At 49.8% G+C, this 10,859-nt stretch overlaps 1 protein-coding gene across 3 annotated transcripts in view; it reads right to left on the reverse strand.

The window, feature by feature from the left end:
• Nucleotides 1-5,802, reverse strand: part of PRKCB (protein kinase C beta) — a 333,375-nt gene extending 327,573 nt beyond the window's left edge. Inside the window, exons 1-2 of one of the 3 annotated variants that reach the window (XM_045461584.1) lie at nt 5,262-5,802; nt 4,224-4,255 (exon numbers count right to left, since the gene is read on the reverse strand). In XM_045461584.1, the coding sequence (XP_045317540.1) occupies nt 4,224-4,255; nt 5,262-5,434 (205 nt within the window). In that variant the 5' untranslated portion in view covers nt 5,435-5,802. Of the gene's footprint in view, nt 1-2,076; nt 2,210-4,223; nt 4,256-5,261 lie in introns of those variants that run through there. The other 2 variants (XM_045461583.1, XM_045461585.1) reach the window with 2 other exon arrangements.
• Between the last annotated feature and the right edge of the window lie 5,057 nt (nt 5,803-10,859).

The following is a 10,859-nucleotide window of genomic DNA, read 5'->3' on the forward strand; positions in this document are numbered from 1 at the left end:
AGCCCCACATCGGGCTCTGTGCTGACAGCTCAGGGCCTGGAGCCTGCTTCAGATTCTGTGTCTCCCGCTCTCTCTGCCCCTCCCCTGCTTTCTTTCTCTCTCTCCCTCTCTCTCTCTCTCTCTCTCAAAAATAAATAAACATTTAAAAAAAATTTTTTTTAATTAGTTTTTCTCTGCCAAACTGCAAAAGCTTCTTGGGGTAAGAGTCTAATTCCACCCAAAGTCTTGTTTTCATTACAATTAACACACAAATGCAAGTTCTAAGGTCCTCTAAAGAATGCCAGAGGGGGCGCCTGGGTGGCTCAGTCGGTTAAGCGTCTGACTTCAGCTCAGGTCACAATCTCGCAGTCCGTGAGTTCGAGCCCCGCGTCGGGCTCTGGGCTGACGGCTCAGAGCCTGGAGCCTGCTTCTGATTCTGTGTCTCCCTCTCTCTCTGCCCCTCCCCTGTTCATGCTCTGTCTCTCTCTGTCTCAAAACTAAATAAACGTTAAAAAATTAAAAAAAAAAAAAAAAAAAAAAGAATGCCAGAGAAAAGTCGGCCTTGCTTCTCTGAGGGTCCCATTTATTATCCAGAATTTAGTTTCATAATACAGATGTTCAGCCCTAGCACTCTGTCACCAGAGGCCTTAAGCTACCTCACAGAGAGTAGTTTTATAGAACACAGAGACCGTGGGTAACAAAAAGGGGAGAAATTTTATGGCAATCTAGAATTTTGTCCTCTAGCAGTACAAAAACAAGGGAATCTATTCATAAGCTCCCCTGATCACACAGAAATCCGTGATTTCCCATGGCAGATGGACTTTCCATCCTTCCTCCCTCAGCCCATCCCAGCATCCCCAATTTCCACGGCAGCACGATGGAGCACGGAGGCTCAGGGGGTTCCCTGCCTTAGGATCATCTTACACAACTCCTACCCAAGAATGGCACAGACTAAACCCCCTCTCCCCTTCTACTTTTGAAATGGAACACCGCCACCCTAACTTGTAGCCAGGAACAGGACAACTTGAATTTAACACCACATTTTCCATATACCCCTTTGTAACATGGTGTGGGTATACGATTAAGTTCTAGCTAATAGCTCAGACGCAGAAGTATCTTGCAGCAAGTTCCATAAGGGAGAGTGAGCATGTGACCTTTGCCTGTCTTTTTACCCTTTCCTCCTTCCTGCTGGCTGAAACAGATGACTGGATAATCTAGCATCCTTCTTAGACCATGAGCTAATTGTCACCTCCTGGATGGTGGAGCAGAAAACTGAAAGGAGATAGGACCCTGGGCTCTGGACCTCTGACTAATGTAAGAAACTAAAACCTTATGTATTCTTGGGGTGCCTGGGTGGCTCAGTCAGTTAAGCATCACACTTCAGCTCAGGTCATGATCTCATAGTTCATGACATCGAGCCCCACTTTGAGTGAGTTCAGGCTCCGCACTCTCTCTCTACCCCTCAAGGGATTCTCTCTCTCTCTCTCTCTCTCTCTCTCTCTGCCCCTCAGAAGATAACCTTCTCCCCTTCCTGGACGCCTCCCTCCAACCTAAGCATCTCTATGTCAGGGGCTGCCAATCCACCCTATCCCCTCTCTCTTGCTCCTTCCCACTCCAGCCCAGATGGAATAAACTGCCAAAACAGTGACATGGGTGACCAGATGTTCACAGCTGGATTTCAGCTCTCACCTAGCAGCTGGTTCCATGGCAAAGCAACTCTCTAGGGACAGTCTTCTCTCACACCAGCCCCCACCTCGGGGGATCTGGGGGACAATCCCAGGGGCTGATCTTTTCTGAGCACTTACTCTGTGCTAAGCTCTGATCCAAACATCTCCCATGCAACAGCTTTGGGCTACTCAGCAACTTTTTAAGGTAGGTCCTGTTTATTGGACCCATTTTATACACAAGACACCTGAGCTCAATAACACAGCTGGGAAGCCTCGAAGCCAAATTCAAACCCACAGTGACCTGCCTGATGGCCTATACATGTATGTGCACTACCCTACACTGCCCCTCAGGGACAGGAGAAAAATAAAGGTGATTAATAATAATAATAATAATAATAATAATAATAATAATAATCGTAAGTACTTCTACCTCTGAAGTTGCCGTATTTGATGAGAAACTTTAATTCTGCTTTACTCTCACTACACCAGAAAATTCCTACCACTTTCCAAGCTTTGAAAAACGGGATCTCCTGCTTCAGGTATGTCATCACCTACACATCCAGAGTGACTTCCCCAAGCATCAGTGACTGCAGAGCGGATGGGAAAGCAGCAATAAAAATGTTCAAAAATCACCCTGGACACCAGCAAGAGACAAAGACAGAAACAGATGCATGGAAGTGAAAGGTAACCTCAAAGATCATCTACACATTCCAGCACTAAGACACCACTGATATTCTGCTTCGGGGGCCAAAGTTCTAGAAAACAATCTGTTTGCAAAAGAGCCTAAGCTGTTGCCACTTTAAAGGGATTTGGAAAGACCTGAAACTAACATAACACTGGATGTTAATTATACTTCAATTAAAATAATAATAATAAAATTAAAATAAGAGCATATAAAACTGGAGGGGCACCTGGGCGGCTCAGTCGGTTAAGTGTCCGACTCTTGATTTCAGCTCAGGTCATGATCCCATGGTTCGTGGGTTCAAGCCTCATGTCGGGCTCTGTGCTGACAATGTGGAACCTGCTTGGGATTCTCTCTCTTTCTCTCTCTCTCTCTGCCCCTCCTCTGCTCACGTGTACCTTCTCTCTCTCTCTCTCTCAAAATAAATAAATAAACTTTAAAAAAGAGAGTATGTAAAACTGGAAAAAAATTATAAAGGGATTTAGGAAGTTCTCTGGTGCAGAGTGTGAGGCTGGCTGGGGCTCCACATCTTGGTAAGAGAGGCTGGGAAGGTCTGAAGGCTCACTGTATGAGCCAGCTCTTCCCTGGATCTCAGGTGAAGGAACCTGAGAGTCTCAGAAGACAGCAGTGCCACAATGAGAGCACCGTGTATGACTGACAATGCCACCTACACTCACCAGGGATCACTGGACTTTTCCCTGGAGGGTTGGAGGTGCTATAACAAAAAAAAAAAAAAAAAAAAATCAGTACTAAGTCACGTCACAGACTCTTGAATGCTCAAATGCTTTCTTCTCCTGATCTAAACCCCGCTCCCCAGTGTGGTCAATTTGCCCCTAAGACATGCCCCAGAAATGAGACATTTCTCACCAAACTCAACCACACATGGCTCAGAATTGGGGAGGCGGGAAAAAAAAAAAAAAAAACTTGCCAGAACAGAAGTTGCAAACTTGAATGCCTACCAGAGACAGAAATTCTGGGTGAGGCGGGCCCGGTTGGGAAGGACTGAGATAAAATGGTGAATGTGTGCCCCCCCCCCAACTATAAAAATAACTCCAAATGACTGTTCCAACAAGAAAGTAGGACCAATTCTCAGCAAACTCGAAGCTGGAAATTCAAAGATGTATGTGAAATCTCCCAGTTCTGAATGTGGACATCAAACTCAAAAAATGTTGGATACCCTAAGGACTAAACAAGTCCACAGGGAATTTGACCATGGAGAGCGAGTTTGCAGTGAGAAATGGCCAAGGCCACCTTACACAGGAGTACAAGTCACTACTAGGTTGAGCATCTCTGGCTAGGGTCAAGGATCTCAAACCAGGTGCAAAGACCCAGGTAACCAGTCACTTGGAGTCCTTCCTGTAGGTAGCCAGAAGATGGAAAGGCAATCAGCATCGGCGAGGCACCCCATCTGGAACGACCTCTTTCAGAGAGGGAGGAGGCCCAGGGGACAACCCCGGTCACTTTTCTAGGGGATGCACCATATGCAGAGGCGGCAGCCACCTGTGGAGACTTCTGTGAAGCAGGGGGAGAGATAGAACCTCTCTCTGTGAGATGAGGAAGGGCCTCTCTGAGGAAGGGATCCTCCCAGAAATGGCCCCTGGAGACACTTCTTCCAGAAGCAGGACTGGCCAAGCAAGATAGGTTCAGGCTCTTCCAGCCGGGAAGGCAGAAATAGGGTCTCTCATGGCACTCACCTGTCCTGGATGAAGCATCATTGCCCCCACATAATAAACACACGCCTTAAAAGGACCCTTTTGTGGTGATGCATTCCTAGCTTGGCATGTCACTCTGACAGATACGATTCCTTCACTCCCTGCCTAACTCAGTCACTTCTAGAAAGTCTTTTTCACCATCTCTTCCCACAAACTGGGCATCCCCAGAGCCCCACAGCCTACCTTGGCACTGGAATCCTTGCTTCCCGAAGCCCCTGCAAAGGCAGAAACAGGCATGTCAGGCAGCCCTAGGGGCCCAGCCACCAGCTAGTTCCCCCACGTCACCCCCCTTCCCCGGTCCCTCTACCCCAGGTGCAACCTCCTAGCCACAGGCGGGTGCCCAAGAGTCTTCCGCCTTTGGGGGAGGGGGCAGCTGGGAGCTCGACGGTAACCCCCACCTCCCCCTCAGAAGGCAGAAGAGAGAGGCTGCGACCACCAGGTGGCGGGATGGGGGGAGCCTTTCCGTCGCAGGGAGGGTGGGGGGCAGGCGGGAGATCTGCCCACAGAGATGCCCCGGCACCTTCGGGGAAAGAGAAGAGATAAAGCCACATCCAGAGGGAGGATGAGAAAGACCCCGTGTGGTGGGGTTCCCCAGGGGGCTGCGAAGAGAGAAAGGGCTCCCCATGTCTAGAGGGACGGGGCGAGAGCTGGGAATAAAGGTGTCCGCTGTGAAGCGAGGGGAAAACTGAGGAGCGCAAAGGGGAACCCTGGCCCGCAGGAAAGAGCAGTAAGAGATAACCCGGGGCGGCACGGCGGGAGACACAGAAGGGGAGGAAAGGATGCCCCACGCCCGCAGGGAGATAGACAGGACACCCAGGGCACTGCCCCCGGAAAGGAGGAGAGGGGTGCGGGCGCCGCGAGCCTGGAAAGAGGCGGGGAGACGGGGAACCCCGAGCGAGCGGGCACTCGAGGCGCTGCCCTCCAGGGAGGGGCAGCCACCCCGCGCTCGGAGCAGCCGGAGAACCAGCGCCCGCGACGCGGCCCCGGGGCTCTCCCGAGGCGGCTGGGAAGAAGAGCGGGCAGGAGGCGCCCCGCGGCCGGCCGTCTGGGGCCGGGGAGGAGGAAGCCGCAGGACTGTGCACCCGGGCGTCCGGGGCGGGGAGCCGGGGATGCGGGGCCCGGCGGCGCTCGTCCCCCCCTCGGGGACGCGGAGAGGGGGGCCCCGCGCGCGGCGCTGCCCTCGGGGCCCCGGGAAGGTGCCCTGCGCCGGCGCGCTCTCACCAGATGAAGTCGGTGCAGTGGCTGCAGAAGGTGGGCTGCTTGAAGAAGCGGGCGGTGAATTTGTGGTTCTTCACCTCGTGCACGTTTTTCTGCCGGAGGGCGCCTTTGCGGGCGAAGCGCACGGTGCTCTCCTCGCCCTCGCTCGGCGGCGGCCCCGCAGCCGGGTCAGCCATCTTGCGCGCGGGGAGCGGGAGCCGAGAGGTGCCGGCCCCGGGGCCGCGGGAGCGCGGGCTGCGGGCCCAGGAGGCGCGCGAGGAGGCGGCCGCTGCTGCCGCCCGGGGCCGCGGGCGCTTCCCCTGCGCCGGCTCTGGCCGCCGCGGCGCGCGGAGCTGAGGCTGTCACTCGCCCAGCTGCCGCCGCTCGTCCAGCTGCGCTTGGCACCGCTGGCCCCAGCTGCGGGGGAGGGAGGCGGAGCCCCGGGCAGGCCCCGCCTCCTTCATTTGCATCGCGCCCAGGCCCCGCCCAGCGCCGCCAGCTGCTTTACATATTGGCACCCCTGAGACTGCCGGCCTCCCAGCGAAGTGTTCACCGCCGCAGCGCTGCGGCGCGGGGACCGCAGCCTGCTATCGTCAGCCCTGAGCCTCGCCCCCTGCCCCACTCCTGCGCCTGAGGTTGCATTAAGGGGATGAGCACCTTGGGTGCGCCCCCTGGGGAACCCAGAGCGGAAGGACCGACGGGGACTGGGGGTGGGAGGTGGCAAGGGTGGGCGCGACGGATTCCACCCGGCCTCTGCAGAGACTGGTGCCCATCCACCCCGCCTCCATCCCATTGGTCATTCTGCACGCGTCTCCTGGAGGGATGGACTCCCGCTGTCACTCATTCGGAAAGGCCTGTGGCTCCACACACTTACACACACATACGCACACACTGCAGAGGTAGGGGAGGAGCACAATTATTATTATATGTGTGTGTGTGTCTGTGTGTGTGTGTGTGTGTGTGTGTGTGAGCGTACGTGTATGTATATATATGTATATACACATCTCATATATATATATATATATATATATATATATATATATATATCCACCACAAAGACCTTTCTTGGCTTTGCTTGCCCAACCGTTTAGAAGGGAACTCCCTACTTTCTGTCCATCCCCTCCACCAAGAGACTCAGTTTCTTCAATTGTAAAATGGGGCTGAAGGTGACCCGTCTTCACAAATGCTAGTCATATTTGTGCACCATCTGAAAAAAGAAAAAGAAAAAGTCTATCCGGTTGTTGCATTTGAATAGCAAGAGGTATCCATAATAGTAAAATCTCTCCAGATGCTACCACCTGCCCAAAATACCTGCATCTGGAGGCTTCTTCTATTTGTTAAAGAGGGAAATTAAAAGATATTAGAGAGATGCTAAAGACACACTAACGTCCAACTGGGATCCTCTCCTGGATGGAATCTGAAGGATGGAAAGGTAACCAAAAAGAATGATAATTGTCCAGATGAGTAAATAATGCAGTATGATTTAGCCCTATCCATGCCCTGTGTCTCAGACATCCCCCACACCAAGCCCTACTCTCTGGGAACACAGTGCTGCATGAGACCATGAACTTCTTCACTACACCTAGGTTCTGAGAGCAGGCACTGCTCACCATTATGTCATCAGAGCCAAACTCCGTGCCTGACACCTTCTCAGAGCCCCATAAATATCAGTTGAATGAGTAAGTGATTATGTAAATATGTGAGCAAATGAAAGCTTAAAGGGCACTGCCCCTCACCCCTCACTGTGTCCTGTATGTGTTCAATAATAATAAACCTCGAGTGCTAGGTAGATGTCACAGGTACTTGCACTGTCTTACTCAGTCCTTGCAACAATGACCTTGTGTAAGTCCAGAATTTTCATTGTGAAGAAGGATGGTGAGGCTCAGGGTGATTAAGATATACACCCAAAGTCACGCTGTTGTTGAATGGAGAGGTTAGGCCACGCTAACTACAAAGCATACTGGTGATAAAGGCGCGAAAGAGAGCAGGGTGGAGTTGAACAAGCGACAGTGAACTCCTGCCTAATGAAGCTCAGGTACCGCCATGACGATTTCGCCTGGAAGCTGCTGAGTGGTTAAGTCATTATTAGGCTACATGTGGAGAGCCAGGGCTGTGTTAATAGAATGTCCCTGTGCTGCATAGGAATTCAAAGGTAAGGAGGAAAAAATAGCATTCACTTTTAAGGTTGACATGTTTTGGAAACTGGACGTGCCTGTCTATTATTAGTCCTTTCAGAGGCCCCATCACCAACCAGGGAGGCTTGGGAAAACATCCCAGGAGACATTGCTGCTGAAGTAGATTTCCTTTGAACCGATGAGCTGGAAGCTTGCAGCCCACATCCTGCCTTTTGAACGAACTGCTCTGGATGACTTTGCTCTGTAACAACAAACAGTACCTCATGGGGCCCGAGCCTGGAGAGGCAAGGGCTGGTGGATACCAAAGAAACACTGGATTCTGGGAGGGGCTGCACCATCTGAGGATGAGGGGACACAGTTCCCATTGGACCCAGATCCCCAGGACAGGGGTATACAACCGGTGGCCCTTAGATGCATTTTTTTAGCCAGCGAAGCAAAATTTTTTTCGTTCGCATTGGGTATAGAATTTCACATAAATATCCGGATTCTGACTTCTCTAGGAAGCAAGATATGGTTACATGGAACCCACATTCTGCCATTCACTCATTCATTTGTTCGTTCCTTTAGCAATGAATTTATTGAGCACCAGCTAGGTGCTGTTCCACACACTGTTAAATAAAACAGACAGCAGGCCCAGCCTTCATGGAGCTTATAGTCTAATGGGCAAGACAGGCAATAACCTAATAAACGAACAAACCTATACTAGGTGGTGTAGAGATTGATGCCGTAAAAGAAACAAGAAAACATGGTAAAGGAATGAAGAATGACAATGGCCAGGAAAATCCTTTCTGATAAGGGGACATCTGAGAAAAGATCTGAATGAAGTGAGAGGGTGAGCCACCGTGCTATCTGAGGGTAGTGATGGAGACAGAGAAAACAAGCAAATGCAAAGGACCTGGGAAAGGAGTGTGCTCAGCATGTTGGAGAAACAGGAAAGAGGCCTCTGTGGCTGGAGAGGAGAGGACACAAAGGGTACAAGACAAGGTCAGTAAGGTAGCAGGGCACTGTAAACTTGTAAGGAGTCTGGATTTCATTTCACCGAACAGGAGGCTATTGGACAGTTGAGAGCAGAGAAGTGGCCTGATTACTTGCTTCCTTTTTTTGTTTGTTGTTGTTGTTTAAATGTTTATTTTTGAGAGAGCGCGCGCGCGCGCGCACACACACACACACACGCATGCGCGTGGGGGAGAGGCAGAGAGCGAGGAAGACAGAGGATCTGAAACAAACTATTTGCGGACAGCAGAGAGCCCAATGCAAGGCTTGAGCTCACAAGCCGTGAGTTTTGAACTTGAGCCAGACTCAGATGCTTAACCGGCTGAGCCACCTGTTGTTGTTGTTGTTGTTGTTGTTGTTGTTGTTGTTGTTGTTGTTTTTAAAATTACCCCAGATACTGTGTGGAAAATAGATTGAAAAGGGGATAGAATAAAAGCAGGAGAAGCAGTCGAGATCATTTGAGTAGATAAGGCAAGAGATGGTGACAACACAGCTTGGTGCCACATGGACCTAAAGGCTTGCTATAGATTCATTGTGGGTCCTCTAGGTCACCAGAGCCCCACTCGGTCCACCCTGCTAATAAAGGCATGAATGCTAGCCACTTGGAAGATTTCAGAGGCAATGGGAGGCAGGTTGCTCTGGCCAGGAATGGAGTCCAACGTGTCTTAAGTCCAAGCTTCAAGGTTTCTGTGGATGCCATAATGAATTATCACAAAACCAGGTGGGCTAAAAACAATAGAAATTGATTCTTTCACAATTCTGGGAGCCAGAAGGCTGAAATCAAGATGTCGATAGGGCCCTACTCCCTCTGGAGGCTTCAGAGAAGAATGCTTCCTCGTCTCTTCCAAATTTCAGTGTCTGTCAGGGCATCTGGGTGGCTCAGTTGGTGGAGTATCCGACTTCAGCTCAGGTCATGATCTCACCAGTCGTGGGTTCAAGCCCTGCGTCAGGCTCTGTGCCGAACGCTCAGAGCCTGGAGCCTGCTTCAGATTCTGTGTCTCCCTCTCTCTCTGCCCCTCCCATGCTCATGCTCTGTCTCTCTCTGTCTCTCAAAAATAAGTAAATGTCAAATTTCAGTGGCTTCCAACATTCCTTGGGTTGTGGCCACATCACCCCCATCTCTGCCTCCATCTTCATATCAACATCTCTCTCTGTGTCTCTCTTCTCCTCCTCTGTCTAATCACCTCTGTGTATCTCTTACAAGGACACGGGTCATCAGATTTAGGGCTCAACCAGATAATCTGGGATGATCTCTTCATCTCAAAATCCTTAACATAATTACATCTGCAAAGAAACTTTTCAAATAAGATAACATTCACAGGAATGTTAATTCCAGGAATTAAGACATGAACACTTCTTTTTTGGGGGGCGGGGCCACCACCCCACCCACCGTAGTGCATAACCCTGGACAAGTCACTTCCTCCTTCTGTGCCTTGCTTTCCTGTAAAACAGGGGTGGAGATGTAATAGTTTGCCTTCCAAATCTTTCATTCCAAGGTTGCGTTCTCCAATATCATAGTCACTAGCCACATATGGCTAGTGAGTATCTGGAATGTAGCTCATCTGAATTGAGATGTGATTGTAAGTATAAAATACGTCCCAAAACATCAAGTACTTAGAATGAAAAAGAATGTAAAATACTTCATAAATAACTTTTATCTTTATTGCATGTTGAAATTGTAACGTTTTGGATACATTGGGCTAAAACGGATTTCTAAAGTTAATTTCACCTGTTTCTTTTTACTTTTTTAATGTGGCTACTAGAAAATACAAAACTATATATGTGACTCACATTATATTTCTCTAGACTATTTCTCTATTCTAAAGAACAGACTTTAAATAATATTAAATAAATTAATTGTTAAAATTGGGTAATGTAAATAAAAGCTTATCTCTACTCTATGTGGTATCAGCAGTGATGGCTTGACCAGAGGCTGAAGGACCTGCTTTCAAGATGCTCACTCACATTGCTGATAAGTTGGTGCTGGCTGTCAGTTGAGAGCTCACTCAGGGCTTTGAACCAGGGCCTTGGGTCTCTTTATGTGGGCCTCTCCGTGGCAGCTTGGGCTTCCTCATAGCATGGTGGTTGAATTCCAAGAGTGAGTGCTCCAAGAGGTAAGAAGTAGAAGATAACAGTTCTCAAATCCTGACCTGGAAACTGGTACAGCATCATTTCTGACATATGCTAATGGTGAAGAAATCACAGAAATCATATTCATGTCCCAATAAAAAGACCCCATGTCTCAGGGCACCTGAGTGGCTCAGTCAATTGAGGGTCTGCCTCTTGATTTCAGCTCAGGTCATGATCTCCTAGTATGTGAGATCAAGTCCTGCGTTGGGCTCCATGCTGACAGTGCAGAGCCTACTTGGAATTCTCTCTCTCCTGCTCTCTGTCCCTCCCTTGCTCATGCTCCCTCTCCCTCAATCTTTCTCTCTCTCTCTCTCTCTCTCTCACTCAAAGTAAGTAAATAAACATGAAAAAAATACCCCATATC

Source organism: Leopardus geoffroyi, chromosome E3 (genome assembly GCF_018350155.1).
Source record: "Leopardus geoffroyi isolate Oge1 chromosome E3, O.geoffroyi_Oge1_pat1.0, whole genome shotgun sequence".
Lineage (NCBI taxonomy): Eukaryota > Metazoa > Chordata > Mammalia > Carnivora > Felidae > Leopardus > Leopardus geoffroyi.